At 36.8% G+C, this 23,957-nt stretch overlaps 1 protein-coding gene across 4 annotated transcripts in view; it reads left to right on the forward strand.

The window, feature by feature from the left end:
- The window catches only part of AZIN1 (antizyme inhibitor 1), a 32,230-nt gene extending 11,814 nt beyond the window's left edge, over window positions 1–20,416 (forward strand). The window contains exons 3-13 of one of the 4 annotated variants that reach the window (XM_046016451.1): window positions 815–981; window positions 6,539–6,737; window positions 8,797–8,970; window positions 9,413–9,585; window positions 11,287–11,421; window positions 13,116–13,197; window positions 13,652–13,726; window positions 14,627–14,789; window positions 17,248–17,363; window positions 17,668–17,882; window positions 18,095–20,416. In XM_046016451.1, coding sequence (XP_045872407.1) covers window positions 6,636–6,737; window positions 8,797–8,970; window positions 9,413–9,585; window positions 11,287–11,421; window positions 13,116–13,197; window positions 13,652–13,726; window positions 14,627–14,789; window positions 17,248–17,363; window positions 17,668–17,882; window positions 18,095–18,206 — 1,347 coding nt within the window. In that variant the 5' untranslated portion in view covers window positions 815–981; window positions 6,539–6,635 and the 3' untranslated portion in view covers window positions 18,207–20,416. The remainder of the gene's footprint in view (window positions 1–814; window positions 982–6,538; window positions 6,738–8,796; window positions 8,971–9,412; window positions 9,586–11,286; window positions 11,422–13,115; window positions 13,198–13,651; window positions 13,727–14,626; window positions 14,790–17,247; window positions 17,364–17,667; window positions 17,883–18,094) is intronic. The other 3 variants (XM_046016444.1, XM_046016436.1, XM_046016461.1) reach the window with 3 other exon arrangements.
- The last annotated feature ends 3,541 nt before the right edge of the window (window positions 20,417–23,957 follow it).

A 23,957-nucleotide genomic window follows, 5' to 3' on the forward strand; every position in this document is an offset into this window, starting at 1 on the left:
ATCTTGAGATATGTCATGGGTCAGCTTTTACCTAGGCACTTGAAACTTAGCCTGTTGGGCTCATTTCTTTTGGGTTTTTTTCCCCCACCCTTAATGTGTCTCCTATTCTTGCTCTTTTAAAATAATTCTTCATCAGTAACCTTTAATAATCTTCCTCTAGGGTTAGTCAGGGTTTTGTGTTTCTTTTTTTTTTTTTTATTTTCTCTTTTTTTTTTTTTTTACCTCATCACCTGAAAAGTAACTTTAAGGATGTTTATTGCCATTACTGGCTTTCCGCTTACTGTTGATTGAAGCAGGCTCCGAGTACTCAGTATAGGTTATTATTGTTAGCCATCACTTACTTTCAGTCCAGTATGGCAAAAATCCACATAGTCTTAATGGTCCTCATAATTTATTGGAAGTTTGTACCATCTCCATTATGTAGCTTCCTGTCACTGTTTCTGGTAGTTCGAACCTTCTCCAGGCCTCACATCTATAATGCCAAAGTCATCCTTGAGACTCCTCTTCTAATGTTCTTTTGCCCAAAGACGTTCTATGTGGTAAGTAACATCTCTCTCAGAGTTAGAATGCAGAGGTGACTTTGACAGCATTGTATCTGTTGTTAAAGCTGTGAGCTGAGTTTTAAGTCCTCAAATCATGTATTAAAAAACAACAAAAAAATGCTTTTAGTCTTCTTTACAGTAGTGGTTATAATTTCAAAATATCTCAAGTTCTCATTCTTTAATGAGTAAACGTCCTTTTAGAAAAGTGGTTGATATATTAAGGTTGGGTTTCCTGCTTACATGTATCTGAAACAGTACTCTCAACCTTTCAGCTCTCCCTGTTCTACTTCCAGGGAGGTCTTCACTTCAGAAATCCAAGACTCATATTCATCCAGCTTGGTGTCAAGTGGGCTGTTGCTGCCAGAATTATCTTGTGATTATTTGAGAGATGTATCAGTTTCTTCTGAAGTACAATCAACTATAGAAGCCTTTGTAGCAGGTGTGTAACAAGGCAAGTGCCCAGCTGCTGCAGCCACTACTCTTGGAGCTACGCTCTCAGTGAACATGAGGACTCAGCAGCCTCATGGAAGGCTCCAGGGAGCAGTGTGCAGTTCTTTGAAGCCTTTTGTTTCTTTGGCAGCTCTTCATTTAAAAAAAAAAAATGTGTTATCAGAAAGCACTAAAATGAAGGCGTAAATAAGGAATGTTAAACACTTTTTTTCTCCCCAGCTACAGTATCTAAGAGGAAATTACTTACAAAAGTAGTATTGTGATTACAGCATTTATATTAGCGTGAAAGACGCTGAGCTTGCTTTCACCGTACATTGGTAAGGTGTTTGGTTGTGAACATGGCTTGAAGGCTTGTAAGTAGAGAATACTTCCTAGTGTGTTGGTAAAAAATAAACGTCACAGGTTTTATGAAAAATGAATTTGCTCCATTTGGAAATCTAAGATTTACATAGAGTAGATATTTCTGAAGTTTAATGTAAACAGTTCTAGTATCTAGCAGTGTCTAGCAGCTGACCACATAATGTGTCCTAATGTGTTGGAGCCAGTAAATCAGTCCCATTTCTGATTTATAAGCCATAAAAAATGGTGCAGTGTCTTTTGGAAATGAACACTCAGGACTGGAGGTTTGGGGTGAAGTTTGGCATTACCTGGGTTTGAGGGCATCCTTAATGGTGAGGTGTCTGGAAATTCCCTGTGGGATTTAAAATTGAGGTGGATTAACTTGGCAGATCTGATAATAAAACATAAACTCTGCTCACCCACAATACATATGCACTTATATTTTCATTCTGGTTCTGTAGGACATGCTGTATATGTCCTAGATTTTTGGTTTAACATCAAGTAACTTTAAATGCCTCTTGGAAAACTAGCAAAACACTTCTTTAGTGCTTTGAGGCAGAAATGTAGAACATAAACCTTTTTGAGATAGTGGAACTTTAAAATATTTCTTGCTAACCTGTTAAGAAAGGTAGACAAAGGCTCCTGGAGGTACGATTATGAACTATTTTTAGAACTCTTTCTTTCAGTGAGGTTGGGGTAAATACAGGGGGTAGGAAAGAAAGAACCAGCCTACCCTTAACCACCTACTTCAGTCTTTTTAGTTAGAAATCTTGGGCTTCCAAGTGACATTTCATTTGAACAAAGGGTTTGTTAGCTCAGAATGTGTTAGTTTCTCACCTGAAGGTCTTTATGTTTTACATTTGCTTTAGAGGTAATAGTTTTTCCTGGGGATGACTTTTAGTTTTTAACAGTAACTGACAGTTGAGCTTTGCATTTATATGTGGGTCACTTTTGTATCCTGTTTTGGGGCTCCTTTTAAGAATGTGAACGATGGACCGTCTTTTTCAACACTTTGAAGGAGTTCTCTGTCACAAGTCAATCCTAAGCTTAAGAACTCCCCATTCTTAAGAGTTGTGACACCTTTGTCCACCTGTTTGTGAGCACCTATTCTGAGCTGGGAATTATTGGAGCATGAAAAAACCCTCAGGGACCATCCAAGGTAAAGGGAGATAGAGCTCACTTACATCCACTGTCTTTTTTGTATAGGCTTTGTTAGTGCTGGCTTAACAATTTTATTGCAGGGTTCAGTATAAAATTAAGGCAATCAAATAATGTTAAACATGCTACATCTGTTTTTGTGGTTTGGGTGTGTTAGTCCCTTCATTCTTTTTGTTAAGTACTGCCAATATAGTAAGTGAATTTTATTTTTCCATCAGAGTCCTTTTGTGAGTTAAGAAGGGATTGGTGAACTAACACTATGGTTATGTTTGAAGTGAGAGTTGCATTTCAATGATAATACAACGATTTCACAACCATTCCTCATTTAGAGCAGGGTGTGTTTTCCAATATTTTTATTCATGTCATTCATTATTTGTCACCTGTTTTAGTTCTGGGTTATATTTTAAAATTATTTCACCTCTACAAAAGTTTGATCTGTAGTGACAGAGCTCAGTGGTTAGCTAAAGTAGATTTGGGGATTCACTGCAAAAGGAACATTAAGGGAACTCAAGTTCATAGAAGTGGTTATGCAGGTGTATACATTTGTTAAAATGGGTGCACATTGTTTCATGTAAATAGACAGTTGATAAAATGGGTTAACAGAAAAAGTAATTTCAGAGATTTTAATTTGTCAGCACAAAGCAGGAAAAGCAGGCTCCCTGCTGAACAAGGAGCCCGATATGGGACTTGATCTGGGGACCCTGGGTTCATGATCTGAGCCAAAGGCAGACGCTTAACCGACTGAGCCACCCAGGAGTCTCTGGAAAAAATAATTTCACTTTTGGGGTTTACCTGAGAATTAGAAAAAAGATGCAGAAGGAACAACAAAGTTAAAAATCTAGAAAATAATTATAAAGGCTTAAAGGATATGGGTAGGTGTAATAGGATATTTTCATACTGTATGTGAATTTAGTTTATTATTAGAACTGTGGGAATTTATATACCTGAGAAATGGTTACTTGATTATGGAAATACGATAAATCTCTATCAGACTGAGAGTTACTGTTGGGTTTCTAAAAAAAGGAAACCTCTTTTCTAAGGGTGGGGGGTGCTTGGGAGACAAATTTTTTTTCCTTTTTTTTTTTTTTTAAAGATTTTAAACTTTATTTACAACTGAGAGAGATAGCTTGAAGAGTGAACACAAGCAAAGGGGAGCTAGAGAGGGAGAAGCAGGCTCCTCGCTGAGCAGGGAACCTGACACGGGGCTTGATCCCAGGATGCTGGGATCATGACCCGAGCCAGAGGCAGATGCTTAATGACTGAGCCATCGAGGCACCCCAGATTTTTTTCGTTTTAAACATAATTTGATCATCAGCATCTCTAGAGCTAATTGTTCTGTGCCTCAGTGTCTTCACTCTAAAATGGTGGTAATACCATGATTATGGTTTTAAGGATTGAGAAAATTAATATGTATAAAGTACTTAAAACAGTGCCTGGCCCGTTGCCCTAAAAAATGTTAGCTGTTAAGAATGTAGGCATTCAGGGGTGCCTGGGTGGCTCAGTGGATTAAGCCGCTGCCTTCGGCTCAGGTCATGATCTCAGGGTCCTGGGATTGAGCCCCGCATCGGGCTCTCTGCTCCGCAGGGAGCCTGCTTCCTCCTCTCTCTGCCTGCCTCTCTGCCTACTTGTGATCTCTCTCTCTGTCAAATAAATAAAATAAAATCTTAAAAAAAAAAAAAGAATGTAGGCATTCAGCAGGTAAGTAAGACTGGATGGAAGGGGTCTGATGATTTTAAGTACTGAGAATCCTGACGATAGAGGAGAATCACCCTTTCTGTAAGGACTGCAACTTTCGGAAATTGAGGTTACATATCTTTGTGACTTTAAACTAGACTTTTTGGCAGCATTTGCCTTGGAGGTCCATGATTAATAACCTAAGGTTCCCAGTTAAATATGTAGCTGAAATACTGGGCTGAAGGTCTTACATATTTTTTATTATTGATAATATAAATGAGAGGTGTTTGACAATAAGAATTTGTAATGCTAAACCTAACTGAAAGTTCCTGCTGTACTTTCTTACACTTACCTTTGAATTGATTTTTTTAAAATAAGCAACCTTGTATCTTTTCTCTCTCCCTTAGTGCATAGTTGGATATTCCCCTTAATTATTAAAGGTTGTTAAAATAAATAATGTGTCCTCAGGCCTAAAATGTCTGCTTTCTGGGCACAGGTTTACATCACTCCTGATAAAACAACCGTTAGAGAATGTTCAGGCTACAGTTTTACTTCATAAATAATAAGTCTCACTTAGATATGCCTGTTAACTCCTTTTGTAAAATATCCTTAATTTTTCTGTTTCTGCTGTTGCTTGAAAGAGGTTTTGTGAGCTAAACTGAATGTAGTTGACTTTTTGGAAATGAAGTTGTTAAAAGTTGAAAACTAAGTATTGGTTGTGATGGAATTTGATTAATATTATGGCTTATTGAGGAATTTGTTTTGGTGCATTCAAAAATCTGACCCTTTGAGAACCATTGAAATGGAGTATACCTTTCAGATGAGGGCCATCACCAAAGGTGAACACATACAGCAGCCTTGGAGGGAGGGAAAGGGAGAATCAAGTTTTTTAAAATAGATGGCCAAGAGATGGCCTGTGCGCATTATTAATGTGGCAACCAGAAATCAGTACCAGACGTGAGTAGTATCATGTCTGGAGGACTTGTTTTGGTAACGGACTTTTTATTTATGTTAAAAGAAATTTTTGCCTAAACCAGCCTTTAAGGACCAGTGAATTCAGCAAAGAAGATAGAACAGTATATGCTACCCAGAGGAGAACGGGTGATCTGGGGGAAGCGAAAGATTTCCTCATAGGAAAGAGGTTAGATTTAGCCTGCCTTTTTAGAGTTCTTACTAAATGGCTTAGGATGTACCAAGTGCCTAGCTTATACCTAGTTTTAAATTATGGTGGCATTTTTGTGTTTCTGGCAATTGGCAGTTTAATTTTAGCTCTGTTCTGAAGCAGCACTTAAGTATTTTTTATTCATATATATATATAAAATATATGTATATAAAATATATATTAATAAGACTATTTATAAATATATAAATATATATTTAAATATATATTTATAAAATATTTACAGCAGCCTTTTGATGAAGTAGTTAATATAATTAACTGAAGTTTAGAGAAATAGAGCTAGGATCATGTAATTATTAAATGATAGAGCCACAACCATGTGAGTCTTTCTGACTTCTAGTTCAATAAGGATTTCCGCTTACTTCATAAGAAACTTTTTAACATTGCTGACCGGGTATAGCTGGTACCATTTTCAGCTTGAGGTGAGAACTATGCAGTCTGTATCAAAGCTATAGATGGTCTGCTAAAGTCACTCTACTCCCACCCATTGCTGTTATTTTTACTTTCTCACCCGCTGTAGAATTTAGAAGACCTGTATCTGTAGTTACCTGTTAGCACGCCATGGGATGTGGCTGGCAGTGTATTGAAGCTTAGACCAGTATTTTATTATTTTTTTAAAGATTTTATTTGACAGACAGAGATCACAAGTAGGCAGAGAGGCAGGCAGAGAGGAGGAAGCAGGCTCCCTGCTGAGCAGAGAGCCCAATGCGGGGCTGGATCCCAGGACCCTTGAGACCATGACCTGAGCCGAAGGCAGAGGCTTTAACCCACTGAGCCAGCCACCCAGGTGCCCCAGTATTTTAATTTCTTGGCTGCAGATAGGTATTTCACTAGTTTTATTTACTTAGAATGAATTTTTCCTGAAATTTCTTATGTGTTATGAAAAAAAGCAAGATGAATAATAACAGACTAGGTTTACAACTCTGCGTAAATAAGGTGACCGTATTGATTGGGAATAAACTGCACATGTGTGGATTATCTTAAATTGTCATATTGAGCTCAGTTTTTTTAAGTGTATAAAATACACATTCACTTTAAAGTGGGCACTACAAGATAATCAAATGATCCAGTGTGCAAGTGTTAAGTGATCACAGATTCCTCACTTAATTAGGCATTTAGCACACTTGCATTGACAACTATGCTAAGGTTAACTAGTGAAATAATACAGATTTCAAAAAAACTTCTATTTTGACAGTTTGTTGCATATTCTAAGGACCCAGACATAAGGCTTGGTGGCCCGTCTTCTTGTTTTTCCTGGTTTATGACTTTCGGCTTTGTGGAATACGGCTGAGATGAAAGGATTTCTTGACGATGCAAATTACTCCGTTGGCCTGTTGGATGAAGGAACAAACCTTGGAAATGTTATTGATAACTATGTTTATGAACATACCCTGGTAAGTGTGCCATACCATATTTCTCAGGGACAGTGTTTATAAATTTCTGAGTTCTAAAACATTGCTCTATTTCCAAGATGTTAGTCTGATAAAAGTACTTTTTTCAGATGTTAACTTATCCAAGTTGTCTTAATTTGATGCCCCCACTTCCCTTGAGTAGTGATGAGGTTTTCTTTCTAGCCCACATTAAAACAAAGGCTTCCTTATAGCTCTTTCTCTGCTCTGCCTTTTAGCACACAACTCCTGTATGTTCTATTTTTTTGTTATGTTGCTGTCCTCCTAGTCACTAATAGGCTTCTTATTTTCCTCAACTATATGCTTGAGTAGATAATAATTTGTATTTCAGATAATCTTGGTTGTATTTTGGATGAGAATTTGACTTACACAGAATGCTTACTCTCTACTACACCAAATGTCCGCTTCTACAGACTCCTATTCACTGTTACTTAAGATTATTTTTGTTTTGTACTAAGTGATAGAATTATCTTTATTGCCTTACTGATAAAATTTGTTTCTTTGTTGGGGCTAATTTCCCATATTCCTCAAACTTGTTGAAGAATTGTTTTCGTGTTACTGGTATTTAGTCATAGAATACCAAAAAACTTCTTAACCTTTACAGATGTGCTCAAATCTCCCCACATCTCAGCAAAGTTCCTTTCTCTTTCCACTGCCATCAAAATTTGGAGGGGGGAGAAAAGTGACACTTGCCATACTGTTCAGTCTATTGTATAACCAAACCATTTAGTTAATTCTGTCCTGTCACTAGAGAACCTACTAGTGGAAGTAATGCTGAGCTCTCTTTATCTAATTTTTGCAACATTCTTTGTGGGCCAGATAATGATCTTTGAAATACTCCTTTCATTCATTCTTGTCCCACAGTCTTGAATTATCCAACATTCAGTAGCAGTAAGGGTTAGTCTGAAATCCTGTACTCTCCTAGCATTGTCATCCAGTTATATGGCTCAAAAGTGATTACAACTGAACATCTTGTGGGTTGTTTTTAAGTCCCAGCTCTCTTGCTGGTAGCCATAATGGCGGCTGCCTTCTTCTTCTTCTTCTTTTTTTTGTATTAAAGTGAAAATAAATTTTCTGTCTCTAAAATAGTAGGAATGGCATATCTTGAAAGGATGGAGTAACTTGAGTATAACTCTCCCATATCTGCCACACAAAAACCATAATTTCCAATCCTATTTCCTGTTCAGTATGTTCCAATAGTGTACATTTTCAAGTGTGTATTAAAGAATTAAAAACAGTAATACTGTCTTTATGGCTTTTCAAATAATATTTAGGTGTTGTGTCTTATAAATAAGATTATTGTCTGCCATCCAGCATTGAGTGACTTACACTTTGCCTGACATGTTACAATCCTTTGACCCCTAGAGTAACCCTGTTAAAATCATTACTGATCTTCCCAGATCCTAATAAAAATCTGTTTTTATTTTTGAGGGAAGAATATCTTTACTCAGGTTTATTTGACATTCAGTGTGCTTCTGTATTTTTTAAATACAATTTTGTCATTCTCTTTGTCTTCTCTACCAACTTTGTCTCCTTAAACATTGTTTAAGTTGTGTTGCTTTGTTGTTTTACCATCCTGCCGTTAGGTGCAATTTATAATGGAGATATATAGCTTATTTGTTTAACATTCCTGATTCTACTCACTGTAATAGGAAATTAGATCCTGAACTACCAAAGTGAATACTTTAAACAGCTTAGCAAAGCATAGAAGGAAACAGGTGGACTCCTCCTCCTCTAGTCCTCCCAAATGGAGGCAGTTATAAAGTAGAAAGTCCCTATAATTGATAACGTTTTTTAAAAAAGCAAAGTAAAGAATATTTTATTTGCCAGCTTATTAGCACAGCAAAAAGTCAAGTTTAAAAAGAAAGGTGTTTGGATTTTCCTGTGTTTGCTGAATCTATCGTAATGGTTCTTAAGCCTTAAATGTGGAAGTGTATGTAAGTGTGTATCTTGGCTCATTTGTGGAGGAAAAAGGGAGTTCTTTACTACTTATGGTACTTTATTTTCAGTAGTTCGATTTTTTTTCCCCCCACGATCACAACAGACGGGGAAAAATGCATTTTTTGTGGGAGATCTTGGAAAGATTGTGAAGAAACACAGTCAGTGGCAGAACATAGTGGCTCAGATCAAGCCATTCTACACAGTAAAGTGCAACTCCACTCCAGCTGTACTTGAGATTTTGGCAGCTCTTGGAACTGGATTTGCTTGCTCCAGTAAAGTAAGTATTTTTCATTATTTTGTCACTGAAATGCAACATTTTAGAACTCACTTTAACTTAGAAAAATTGCAAGGAAGTTTCACTTGGCGGATGTTTTTAAGTTCTTGTGTAAATTCGCAGCCTAATGGGAATGTACAAACTTTTCAGGTGTACCAATGAAAGGAGAGTTTAGTGAGATGAGACCTTAAAAAGCCTTTTTTTTTTTTTTTTTTTTTTTTTTTTTAAATCTTTAATCAAGAACTTTTTGTTCCTCATTCTTAGGCTGGAGCTAGCTAGATTGTTAACTTCTGATGAAAGCAAAATAATTCTAAACCATGAGATTTCTCTGATGGTAGTTATACCTTTTTGAAGGATTTTAACAAAGATAGTATAAAGTAGTAATTAAATGAAAAGAAATAGAAATGTTGCCTTTTAGATGACACTTTAAAATGTGTTTTTATAGACTGAAATGGCTTTAGTGCAAGAATTGGGTGTGTCTCCAGAAAACATCATTTATATAAGTCCTTGCAAGCAAGTGTCTCAAATAAAGTATGCAGCAAAGATTGGAGTGAATATCATGACATGTGACAATGAAATTGAGTTGAAGAAAATCGCACGTAATCACCCAAATGCCAAGTAAGTGTAAAACCAAGTACATGGGAATATTACCTTATGGCTTAGGGTTTGGGTTTGTCTTTGGCCTGGGAAAAGGACATTTATGTAGAGCAGTGCTGTGTATTTTAATTATTTTTTTAACTTATTTAAAGTTCTTACATGGAAAATGCTCCTAGCATTTTATTGGTGCCCACTTCTGGGTCCTTCTTGTAGAGCTGGGATAAGATAAGGGCAGTTTGGAATAGGAATTTATAAACTTTAATTCAAGCAAGAAAATGTGGTTGTTGGAATAATAAAATGAGGGCCACAGATGTATTTTCATGATCACATCAACCCTACTAGTAGTTATTTGTCATGTTGGGAACAGGATTGTCAGCTTTTTTTCCTGGTTGGCTGGGGGTTTAATCTGCCTTTGGCTGTGGTTCCTAAATGTTTGTCCTTAATGACAATGTCTTAGGAGCCTAGTCTGTAGATGCAGGTGTTTCTTTTTTTAAGACCCACTCTTGACTCTTTGAATAGGAAGTTTATAATATATATTTTTTAACTTGAACCTGCATGTATCTGAAGATTTTTTTTTAAATTAAAAAGTTTTACTTTTTAAAAGCAAAAAGGCAGATTAATGTTGTCATGAACTGGTATGTCAAGATTTTAGGATCTACTAAAATTATATTGTATTAGTACAAAATTGCTAGCTTTTATTGGGTTATTATGTATGGTCCTGAAAGTGTATATGTATCATATCCATATTTTCCTTGTACATTTATAATTTTCTTACCAACTTTGATGGTATTATTAGGTGTCCTGACAGGATTGGTTACCCTAAAAACCTTTGTTTGGATAAGGCCTTTGGGGGGAAATTTTAGTGAACCACACTTATCTCTAGAAAAATCTTTCTGTTCTGTGATCTTCTGAAGATAAGCCCCGAGTTGGGGTTACTGTATTAACTGTAAAGTGGATGGTGCATTCTTAATAGAGCTGATTCTGCACAGAGGAAGAATAATTTGCTTCTAAGAGACTTAACCCCTTCTGATCAGCAGTCTTTCATCAGGACTTCCTTGGGAAAACAGTTTTACAAACAGCATTTGCATATATGTGGGTTTTAGTGGTTGGTAATTACTTGAGTATCTCCTGAGACAGTCTCAATTTGTCTTGGTTATTCTAATTTGGAAGAAAATACCAAGTAGATTTGAATCAGTATCTAAAAGGCTACTGTTTAGACGCATTAAATATCTCCAAGCTTGCCAATTTTTTTATAAGATGGAAGAGATTAATGGGAATTTTCAAAATAAGTGGTAGAAGGTTAACCAGCTGGAACAGTTTAGGAAACTTGAAACGTGTAAAAGCCCTGATAACTCTTAACTGAAAGACAGCGATGGCATTGCTATTCAATTTAGTCTTTCTAGGTGGTTTTTTGGACTGATGGACTTCATTTGAAAGTAATGTCGTCTTTCATTACAGAGCCCACTGACTCTTGCTGCTACAACAGAGTCTTAACTTCCTGCATTTTCCAAATTCCCGTCCTTGTAAGCTTCATGCTTTAGGCCCTAATGGCTAGTTTTTTCTCTATACAGGATTGTTTTTCATTAGGTTCACTTGATTCAACCGTCGCTGGATTTGGGAGCACTGGCAACATAGTCAACATACTTCCTACAGCTTCAGGCTTCACATGTGCTGATGATGATGTAAACCAACTCTGCCCCAATCATCTTCCCCTTCTCTTAGGGTCTTACTACATATTGCAACAGAAGATAATATTGGAGGCGAAGAGGGTAACATGAAGTTTGGCACTACCCTGAAGAACTGTAGGCATCTCTTGGAATGTGCTAAGGAACTTGATGTCCAAATTATTGGTGTTAAGTGAGTATTTCATTTGAAACGTCCATTTTTATGGTGATAAGTCTTTGTTTTTCTGATGATCTTTTAACACTTCATTTGTACAAACTCTAATAGATTGAACTTTCAGTTTAATATATATTTTTTTAGTCTAGGAAGGACAAATACATTTTATCCTTCATATAATTTTATACACATACCTCTCCCTTCCCTAATTAAGAGGTAAAATTGTAAATAAAAATTCAGTTGGGTTAGTAATATAAAACCTCTCCTTTCGGGACGCCTGGGTGGCTCAGTTGGTTAAGCGGCTGCCTTCGGCTCAGGTCATGATCCCAGCGTCCTGGGATCGAGTCCCACATCAGGCTCCATGCTCCGCAGGGAGCCTGCTTCTCTCCCTGTCTCTGCCTGCCACTCTGTCTGCCTGTGCTCGCTCTTGCTCTCTCTTTGTCTCTGACAAATAAATAAATAAAAATCTTTAAAAAAAGCAAAAAACAAAAACCAAAAAAAACCCCTCCTTTGAAATTGGAGGGAGAAGATGTACTAGAATTCTAATGAATACCAGAATGACATTCATCTGAGTTGTCTTTTTTAAACCCCATCTTTAGATTTTATTCCTTCTCTTTTTAATCCCCTGGGCATGCCAATAAAACGTTCTTTTACCTTCTTGATTTTTACATGTGCAGAAGTGGATACCCAGAGAGATTTAATGATTTGATCATAGTCTCAGAACTATGATCTGAGTCAAGTTTGGAACACAGAGCTCCAAATTTTTTGAGATGCCAGTCCACTGCTAATATTCCTATAGTACTAGATCTTGCTTTTTAAATTATTCAAAAAGATGGATAAAGAATCACCCCTGATAAGTTTAGTTCATTCTTAGGTGACAGATACTGACAAGTATTTGAGAGTTTTCATATTTTTTTTTTTTTTAAGATTTTATTTATTTATTTGACAGACAGAGATCGTAAGCAGGCAGAGAGAGAGAGGGAAGCAGGCTCTCTGCTCAGCAGGGCAGGGCAGGGCAGACCCCGGATGCTGGGCTCCATCCCAGGATCCTGGGATCATGACCTGAGCCAAAGGCAGAGGCTTTAACCCACTGAGCCACTCAGGCACCCTGAGAGTTTTCATATTTCTATTTTTAAAGTTAATGTACAGTAAAATTGACTTTTTGGGTTTATACTTCATAGAAATTTAACAGATTTGTTTAACGACTACCACAGTCAGGATACAGAACTGTACTTCTATTAAATTTAAGTATTCTGTTCTGAATCTCTGATAAGTATCTCTTAAGTAATACTAACAAGTGTTAGTAATACTCAGCTGAATTAATGTTCATTTGTATTTCATAGTAGACATTTTTTATTTTGTCAGATGAAGTTGTACATTCAAATTAAAGATTTTATGACCTAATTATATTGTTGGTGTTTGTTACTTTACTATGTATACATAAAAGCATGTGCTTGTATGATAGTTTTAAAGCCTGTCTGATAACTCATTAAAAATTCTTTAAGAAGTTACAGTATTAGCTCAAACCTTGTCTTTTCTGAAATCCTGTATTATAACTTGGATAATTAGAGGCTTGTGCCTCCAATTCTTTAAATATTTGATAAGATTACTGCGAATACTGTGTCAGTAAGGTGAATGAGAACTGAAAAGAATGATAGGAAGGGCTTCTAAAATTTATTGTTGCTTTAAATTTATTAATCTCTTTCTTCCAGATTTCATGTTTCAAGTGCTTGCAAAGAATCTCAAGTATATGTACATGCTCTGTCTGATGCTCGATGTGTGTTTGACATGGCTGTAAGTTTTTTCCTTAAATTATTTTGATATTTTTAGCCAGGATCTTATTTTTGCTTTTTTCTTCATCTTTTTTCTTTTCAAAGATTTATCCATTTATTTGGGAGAGAGAACATGTGTGCGCAAATGTACATGCCTGAGAGGAAGTGGGGGGATAAGCAGACTCCATGCAGCAAAAGTTCCATACGGTCTTATTTTTTAAGTAGGTAAAGGGATGAAAATAGTAATTTACTTGCATTATGTCTGCAAGACAGTACAGACATCATCAGGAAGATGGTATATACATACACAGTATACATATACAACACTGAATAAATCTGTTTCTGTTGGTAGAAACCAAAACCGTTGCCATAAAGGATTAGAACAGTTATTTACCTCCTTGGGAAGGGGTTTTTGAAATGTTCCTGTAGCCATAACAATTTGGATAAGCATTTAAAGTATTTTTTTCCATCTCTAGGGAGAATTTGGCTTCACGATGAGCATGTTAGATATTGGCGGAGGCTTCACAGGAACTGAATTTCAGTTGGAAGAGGTAAACTTAATTCAGTGGATGGATATACAGGAGTAATCTCATTTCTTTGCTACTTAACTGGTAGATGTAGACGAGGGTGTATTTTTAAATTTATTATTTATTTATTAATATTTTGAAAGATTTTATTTATTTATTTGACAGAGAGAAAGATCACAGGTAGGCAGAAAGGCAGGCGCAGAGAGAGGCTGAAGCAGGCTGCCTCCTGAGCAGAGAGCCCAATGCGAGGCTCAATCCCAGGACCCTGAGATCATGAGGAGAGCCAGAGGCAGAGGCTTAACCTGAGCCACCCAGGCACCCCATAGATAAGGGTTTAACAATGGCAGGAGATAAACCTGTAAGAAACATCTGTTTAAAATTTGATTCCAAGAAGATGAAGAGGCAGTGAGAAGACCTAGCTAACTTTGAAAAGCTTAATAAAATTCAATTAAGTCTATAGCATAACTTACAAAAGTCTGTATTCGGTTGTTTCTGTTCTAATGGAGTACTAGATGGTACAAATGAATTTATAGTTTGGACAGTTTAAGCTGTTTTATCTGATGTACATTACTACTCACCTTCCTGCTGTCCTTTCCATCACTCATTCTGTAATATCTAGAAACTGATTTGATGATTTGCTCCTTCATTGCTAGTGTTAAGGAGTATAGAAACATGATTTTAAACAATCACTAGTAGCTGTTTGCCATGGGAATTACAAAATTTTTTAAATTAATGCCGTTCTGATAATGTAAACTTAGATGTCTCAAAGCCTGCTTAATTGCTTGAAGATAATTGCTAAATAGCTAAGCTTTCTGGTCTGTAATTGGAACTACTTTGGTTTTAAGGTGTCTAGGAAGCCAGTCAATTTCTTAATGTGAATTATCTAATTCAGTATTGAAATCATAATGGGTTTAAAATTCATAGGTTAATCATGTTATCAGCCCTTTGTTGGATGTCTACTTTCCTGAAGGATCTGGCATTAAGATAATCTCAGAACCTGGAAGCTACTATGTGTCTTCTGCATTTACACTTGCAGTTAATATCATTGCAAAGAAAGTTGTTGAGAATGATAAATTTTCCTCTGGAGGTAAGTTACAAAGTTTATCATTTTGTTTCTGTTAGATAAATTCATCTTCAAACCAATTGGAATTATCTGATACTAGTCAAGTATAAAATACTGTAGGACATGGACATTTGTGGATCATGAGGTTGTGGGTGATCTTCAATCAGCTGTAGGCAGCTAGGGAGCTTTTTAAAATGCCCTAGTGAAGTTATCACTCCATAAGACTTCTGAAATCTAATTCTTGGTTCTGATGTTTAGATATGCATTTTTATTATTATTATTTTTAGACACCCCACATGCATGTGGGGGGGCGGGGAGGGAACATCTTAAGCACTCCTTGTCCAGTGCAGAGCCTGAGGCAGGGCTCAATCTTGTGACTTTGAGATCATGACCGGAGCCAAAATCTGGAGTCAGTCTGGAGTCAGTCGCTTAACCACCGACAGAGCCACCCAGATGTATCCCTAGTTAGGCATGTTGTAGATAAACTTCCCCCAGGTGATTGATTCTCCTATCTTGTTAAGAGCCAGTGTTTTATTACAGTGTCTTTCATTGTGTTCCTCTTAGATGGGTCACAGGGAGGATCTGCTTTATACTTTTTTACATAACAAGGGCCAGCAGAGTCTTAATCTGTTTCTAGTCAAACCAATAAAGACCCTAGACAGTCTGTGTTGCTGACAAATACCACTTAAAAAATGTCGAAAGTACTCTTCTACATTAAGAAGATTTATTCCTATAGTTTTTTTTTCCCCTTAAGTTAGCAGGAAGAGTACATTTTTTTTTCTTCTGAGTTTTTTTAAATATCTCAAAGTTGAAGAGCTGCAATAAGAGTAGAAGGGATTTCGCATTTTGATCACCCAGTTAAGGTGGTGTCAGGTGGGTTTCTTCATTATGAAGTGGAAAGATAGTTTGTAAATAACCTTTTTCTTTTGGTACTTTCCCCAATTAGTTTTAATAACATCAGTGAGTTTTCCCTTCTATTTATTTATAGTAGTTTAGACTCCTGGATACTTATTTAGCAGATGCTGTAATCGATTATTTTTATTTGCTGTCCAAAATTGGGGTCCTTTTGACATGTCCTCAATCGTTCCCTGAGTGCTTTTTACTTCATGGTACATCCAGATGTTCCAGGTTCTTTACCTGCCTCAGTCCAAGAACTGGTGATTTTTCCAAGGAGCCTCTAGTTCATTTTAATGGAGAGTGGTATTTTAAAAACCAAGAAAGGAGTGAGTATTGGTTGTATTCACTACTACTGACGGATTATTTCATCTGGGCTTTCTCACTGAACAGAACCAGAAAATGTGTGTGTGTGTGTGTCTGTACGTGCACATACATATATATACATACACACATAGCCGACCTAAGTATATCATCAAAAGCTGAGCATGTGGTATACTACGTGGTGCTTTCTGTTTTTCTCCTTACACTGCAACTCCCTCAACCAACGGTGAAAAACTAGCTCCCATTATCCCACACATACACATATTTGCTGAAGTATGGCAGACGCAGAAGGTGTTCCCGAATAGCTAACTCATAACCACCGCAAATAGCCAAACCACTGAACCTGAGGTTTGCTATCTATTTCGGGTTGGTGTTTGATAAAAGATTATACTCCCTATATAAAAACTTAAGTATATAATTGGACAAATTAATAGAAAGCATGTACTGACATTACTATAAAAACAGAAATGTCATATCAAAGTTTTCTCCTCCTAGGTTTGTTCCTTTGCCAGACAGTCATTATTGTGATGGTTTTTGCATCATTGAGTAGTTTGGGATGCCCTCGAACTTCATATAAATGGAATCATCTAGCATGTATTTTAGGATAGCTCTATATAATGCCTGGTTGAACTACTTTGTTTCATGTTTATTGCTAATACTCCACTGGATAGATGATTTATTATCTTTGCTGCTGAATATTTGGTTGTTTCCAGTTCTGGGATATTAAAAATAAAACTTAAATTTTTGTGTAAGTCTTGTGGACATTTTTCATTGCATTGGAGAAATGAACAAGAATAGAATTGCTGGGTCACAAAGTGAATGTTTTAAAAGATTACAAAGTGGTATTTTACCCTCCCACTGGTGGTGGTGTATATGTGCAAGTTCTGATTGTTCCCCCACTTTTACTGATTTTTTTTTCTTTTTGTATTGTCACTTTTAAATTTTTATCCATTCAGTATGTGTGTGATAGTGGAAGCTCATTGTAGTTTTGATTTGCATTTACCTGGTGACTTCTGTAGAGCACCTTTTTCATGTGTTCATTGATCATCTTCCTTTGTTAAAGTATGTTTTCAGTTTTTTTAGGCTAACAGTTTTAAGGTGTATCAGTATATATCAGGTTTTTTTAAAGTTAATTTAAATATTTTAGGAAATGTGAAAACAAAGTCTATTCTATAAATTTTCAGTCTGCTATGCTTTGCATAGTTTTAAACTATATTAGACATTTTAATGTAAATTCATCTTCAATTTTTCTGCTTTATTTCAGTAGAAAAAACCGGAAGTGATGAACCAGCCTTCATGTATTATATGAATGATGGTGTTTACGGTTCTTTTGCAAGTAAACTGTCTGAGGACTTAAATACCATTCCAGAGGTTCACAAGGCAAGTTGTATTACAAATAACAGAACTACTTATTTGGCAGTTTATTAACTGACCCTTTTTTTTTTCCTCCCAAAGGTACATCCCAGTTTTTGGAGGAATACTTTAGGATAGGGAATATTGCCCTTCTCTGAGTGTTTGCCTTCCTTAGATAGAGTTCAGAAGGAGCATCATTGCCCTTGCAGCTAGGCCTGCCTTTCATAGGAATATTGAATCTGATCTAATGAAAAATGCTCTCAACCATCCTCAAATTCGGTACCTGCATGAACATGAGTAAATACTTAAAAAGTTTCTTTCCTCCTGACAGAAATACAAGGAAGATGAGCCTCTGTTTACAAGCAGCCTTTGGGGTCCATCCTGTGATGAGCTTGATCAAATTGTGGAAAGCTGTCTTCTTCCTGAGCTGAATGTGGGAGATTGGCTTATCTTTGATAACATGGGAGCAGATTCTCTTCATGAACCATCTGCTTTTAATGATTTTCAGAGGCCAGCTATTTACTACATGATGTCATTTAGTGATTGGTAAGGTATTATTTTCATTTTAGAAAAGGTGATTGGATATTTGATAATTCTGTAACAAACACCTAACTTACAAGTAATAGCAAAATGCTCCTCTGTTAAGGGTTATTGGAAGATTCATTATTTTATAATCTTACTTTGTCCATTTGTTTTGTCTTAGTGTGGTCTTTGTGCTTAAACTTAGAATTACGGTTTTGTGTTTGGTTTTTTGAAAGGTATGAGATGCAAGATGCTGGAATTACTTCAGACACAATGATGAAGAACTTCTTCTTTGTGCCTTCTTGCATTCAACTGAGCCAAGAAGATAGCTTTTCTTCTGAAGCTTAAACAGGCGTTAATGCTTCTTTAGATCTGAAGTTGCAGGTTAAGCTTGTCTGGTCTACATTCCGTGTGAAACAAATTCAAACAATCTTACTCTGTTAATTCTCTTGGAAACAAAATCTATTAGTAATAGCTATTTGGGACCAGACAAAATCAGCTCTCATCTATAATCCATTGGGGGGTAATTGGGAGATTTAGATAATGTATCCAGATTTAAACTTACCAGTTTGTCCTACCCCTTAAGCGTTTAAAATAAAATATGCAACAAAATGGATGACTTAGTGGAGATGGAAGCCCATTAATTGGGTTCCCCATTAAATCGTTTACATACAAGTACAGTTTTTATACTAAGGATTCATGTTAAAAAGTCTTGTAAAGTTAAATGTCTTTCACCCGGATATATCAAATGTCAGTGGAAGACCAGTGTGACTTCATTAGATATGTTTAGTGTATTTAGAATGTGTAAATTTGTGCTTTGAACTGTAGTTTAATAAATGTAAAATTGCATCATAGTATTTGTTGTATTTGACCTAATGTAACCCTTGTATGATTGCAATAAAATTTTGTGTAGATTTTACTGTTTTTTTCAGGCTAAAACTTTGGGAAAGGGGCTAGCTAAGCGCAAAGGTAGTTTTGAAATAGATGTGTATATGGACTGTTTTGAAGGGTTCCCCCCCCCCTTTATATAGCCCATTTAAGTTTAGTTTGGCTCAGTACATTTTTTTCAGTTATTTAAATAGTAATTTAAGTAAAATGTTTGGTAAATCATTGTGAAGTTCAGATTCATTATGGAGAGTTGATGTGCAGTAAGCATGATTAACAATTTTAACACCAAAAATGTTAATTCTGCATAAATCAGTTGTAATAATTAATAGGTGTTTCTGTATAGATAGAATGCATAGAATGAATACCTTAGTAAAACTTGGAATTACAAATCTTTTGGCTGAAATGGAAGATTCTATTAAATACTTTGAATAAACTTGTGGGGGGATGGAAATAAAATCGCAGAAAACTCTGCAGCGCACTAAAACATAAAGAAGGGCTACATCTATATCCAGAAACCTGATGCTCTTTGCACGGAATATTATTTAAATTCAGAGTTGTAAGGGGTGGGGTGAAGCACACCTGTTCTCAGTTTCTTAATTGCAGTGATTTCAGACTTTAGTAGGAGTTTGTTTTGTTTTAGTTATGCTTAGTTTCTTGTTTCCCATTTGTTCAGCTTAGTAATTTTAATTCTTTTCATACTAAAATTTTGTGACTGGGGGAAGGGAGTTAGTGTTACTGACCTGACGGTTGTCGCCAGGAGTTTGCGTTGTTCACTGCTAGTGTATTAGTAATCCTAGATCTCAGAATCACAATAGTAATAAAATAAACAACAGGGGTCATTTTTTTCCTAACTTACTCTATGTTCAGATGTGGAATTTCTGTCTCCCAAGAGGAAATGTGACTTCACTTTGGTGCCAATGGACAGAAAATTCTACCTGTGCTACATAGGAGAAGTTTGGAATGCACTTAATAGCTGGTTTTTACACCTTGATTTCAAGGTGGAAAGTAATTGATCATGAATCTCTAATAAATTTCAATCTAAACCAGTAGGTGCTTAATATTTTTTGATTTGATTGATGCCCATTTGAATTTCGTGGGTTCTAATAATTAAATTTAAGACCCTAATCCATTGTCATCTATAATTACCCTTGGACTTTACCAAGGTATAATAGGGGGTTTTATGCAAAGTTACAAGCTACATGGAACTTTTTTTAACCGTAATAAAGAGGAGGAATTATTCCCAGCCTTCTTTACATGTTTTTTGTGGTCCAGACATGGCAGACCTTTTAGAAGATGGTACGACTTTGAGTCCTTGGCTTGACTATACAGCTTTGAACTTCATGGCATGTCAGCTCTGCCTATTCATAGGAGAGTTGTTCTCTGTATAACAGCTCAAGAGTTGCAAATTTCACATGTGAATGAGATGGTAACTTTAAGAAATGTCTGTATTGTATTTGAAGACTGTTCACATAAATCTGAAGTTTGAACTTATGTATTTCAATTTGGTATGCTAAAAAGTACTGAATTAATGTAATAATCCTATTCTTTTTTTATAATGTAATCTCAGCTCAGAATTTAACTGAAAATATAAAACCCGAATGATTTCTATATAGTAAATTGAACTGTAAAGGTAATTTGTGTGTGATTCTGAATACACAAGATAAAATGTTTTTATTCCTCCTTATGTTTTACTTTGGCTTCTATCGTGAAAGAGTTAATTCTGCATATCAACTTTGTATATATTTTAACTTAAAAGCATTCTTTCAGAATCTTTTATAAAGTAGCAAATCTGGTAAAATAATGCTGGGTATTACATATGAAAGGTTTTGATAAAGTTCAGTACATGTGAGCATGAAGATGATCTCTCTTTCCAGAGCCATGTTTTCTAGACCCATTAATTTGCCAGCCTCTTAAATTTTAAAGACTTCTAAGACTAAATAATATTGATTTATATAAGTTAAGGTAGGTATTCCAAGAAATTGTGGACACTGTAACATTCGATGCAAATACTGTGTTTAAAAAAGCCACTGTCAAATCTTTTTTGTCCCTTGTTGGGGACTTTGTATTTTCACACTGTAGATATTAGCAACTTGACCAACAATATAGTATAAATACTTGCATAGTTGGCTTTAGAGTATAAGATCAGAAAAGAATTAGTAGTCTTCCACCTTCAAGTTGTGAATAAATCCTCCAAATACTTCAATTCCTGTCTTGTCCATCCTGAAGGCAAAATAAAGAGTGGTGTATTTGCAGATTCAGGGTTTCACGATGGGAGTAAACCTTGCCTAGGAGTGAGAAACGAAAACCAGTTCTGGTCTTTCCTGGCATTGCTGGAGGCTAATCTATACCTACTTAATAAGCCGCTAACTCTAAGGTGGCTGTCTTTTGATGACGAGTTACAATTTCTAGAACCTTTTACTCTGCTGGGACTGCAGTCAAACTCGAATCAAGGATAGTGTGGATTTGATTTTTTGTTCCTTTTTTTTACTTTTTCCTCCTAGCTCTTTGTTGCTAATTCAGGACAGGAGAGAGTATTGAAATAGGAAAGCATTTTTAGTTTTAAAGAAATTCTGATAATGTATGATCATCCATTTCAGCAAGTTGAAGTTAACCTGAAAAGTAGCAGTGCCTGACCTTAAACGTTACTGGGGAAATTTGTGGGTACTACATGTATCTTAATCACAGTTGAGATCTTCACCTAGAATGGAGTGTAGGTAGGGGAACACAGATCAGCTCCAGGCACACTCTGTCCAGTGTTACATGATTGAAGGATTTGGGTTTTATCTGTTGAAAACAGACTGGGCAAACTTCTTAAAAATGGCTGTGACTGGAAGGCTTAGTTAACCCAATGTGCTCATTTTGTGCTCCTGAATTCCTTGACCTACCTACAGCTTCAAAAGCAATTCTATTGTTGAGTGGTCTTTCAAATCCTGATTCTGTCATAATACTGCTTTATGCCTATCAAAACCCTGTGTAGCCGATGGCCTAGTTTGGGATTGCCACAGGATCAATTATAGAAAGCTGAAAAGTTAAGAATCTGCAATTGACAGATGATCATGCATTGCCTCCCCTCCCCCCAACGTTGTACAAGAGTGCAAAAGGAAATCTTGCAGTAATTGCAGTAAGCCAGTAGGATGTTACTCAGATTAAGCTTAGGCCCAGGGAAATTAAAGCTTTTCCCAAATAGTGGTAACAGACTATCTGGTGTGTGCCTGTGCCTACAACTTTGCCACCACTCAGTTTTTAGTAGCAGTGTGTAGAAGAGGGGACGCTTGACTGAAGGTTGGGAATTTTCTCTGGATTTCATTGATTTCCATCTATCCTGTGTCTTAAATTGCTTTCTGGGGGTTTCTCCTCTCTGTATTCCGAGTCTTGTTTTTCACTGGTGGCAACTCAATTTCCAAGTTTAAGGGTGCAGTGTCTTATCTCTGAGAATGTCCCTCAGTATTAATTCTTCATGACTTAAACTTACCCTCTTAAGATACTCTTCTTACGCTTCTCGACAGAAATGAAGCAAGAGTATTTTCCAAGTTTGATTTTTCTCCTTTCTAATTCTACAAGGATGCAACGACTTGCCGGGAGAGGGAGGGGCACTTTTTTGGTTCCCCAAAGAAAACAATCATTTAAAGATGTACGAATGTTGCCTTCATGTTGCCTGTATAAGAACTGGGTTTAGAGTTAGACCGAAGGGCATTGGAGCAGAACGTGAGAAGTTCACATTGAGAAGGAAAATATCCCCAAGTAACATGATGTTCTGTCCCCTCCCTTTTATGTACAGTGTTGCTATTTTGCAAATTGTTGATTTGACCTGCTTCCTTAAAAACGGTGTCACTTTGAAATTGCACCATAGGCTGTTGGGGAAAATGCTGGGTTCGAGCACAGCACTGTCAGTGCAACATTGTGATATGGATAGTGACCAATTAAAATCTCAGTTCAGTTGGTTTTTTTTTTAAGATTTTATTTATTTATTTGACAGACAGAGATCACAAGTAGGCAGAGGCAGGCAGAGAGAGAGGAGGAAGCAGGCTCCCTGCCGAGCAGAGAACCCAATGCGGGGCTCAATCCCAGGACCCTGGGATCATGACCCAAGCCAAAGGCAGAGGCTTTAACCCACTGAGCCACCCAGGCGCCCCTAAAATCTCAGTACAGTTTTACATGTTAGTTAAATACACAAGTAGAACAAACTAGCACTTGGAGAAAGACCCAAGGTTTGTGTGAGTGGGAGGGTTGCAAACTTGTGAAGTAATGGAAAGAAGGGTTATCTGAAATTGGAAAGTTGTAACACCAGTTGTGTTAGTAGTTCCTAACACTTGGTGAGCTGAGGTGGCTGCTAGATAGATGTTTGGGAATGCGCATTTTTGTATAACCCCAAGCCTGATTCAACTGGGTGTCACATTCTGCTTTCACTAGCGTTTATATATATATATATATATATTTTTTTTTTTTTAAAGATTTTATTTATATGAGAGAGAGGCAGTGAGAGAGAGCATGAGTGAGGAGAAGGTCAGAGGGAGAAGCAGACTCCCCGCAGTGCTGGGAGCCCGATGTGGGACTCGACCCTGGGACTCCAGGACCATGACCTGAGCCGAAGGCAGTCGTCCAACCAACTGAGCCAAAGACATAAATACTAAGTATCACGAAGTTCATGTTAACATTGGTGTCAAATAAAACCAATCACCTTGGAACAAAGTGGTTCCAGAATATAGTAGAGCTTACGTCTCTCTGTCAGGAGGGAGTAGGGTTGAAAAGTGCCAATAATAAAGGATTTCATTCAAGCCTTCACTATCAGAAACCCCACTCTCCAGTGACAGCCATTTGGTGGCAGTTGAGCAAATTAAACGGGACACAGAATTGGAAATAAAGCCTAGCCTTAAGCCACGTGACTTCTCCACAGCCTCACGGCATTGCTGTGACGCACAAATGAGGTGCATGTCCCAGAGATTCTTCTCTAATTTCCTTGTTTGGCGTTCAATGAAATGAACAACCGGGTAAGTTAAGGAATTTGCCCAAGAGTTGATGGCTAGAACAGGTCAGAGCAGGGATTCGAGCACAACACTGGATATGCCTGTGTCCATTGTCCTGGCTTGGACACAGCCGCGTGCAGAACGTTGGTTGGAAGTGCTCAGCCCTGCAGGAGTACCCCAGCACCCAGTCCTGAAAAGAAAAAGGCTTTACTATATTTTTAAGGCTATACCGTGTTGAATGTCGGGT

This window comes from Meles meles, chromosome 1 (assembly GCF_922984935.1).
Source record: "Meles meles chromosome 1, mMelMel3.1 paternal haplotype, whole genome shotgun sequence".
Classification (NCBI taxonomy): Eukaryota; Metazoa; Chordata; class Mammalia; order Carnivora; family Mustelidae; genus Meles; species Meles meles.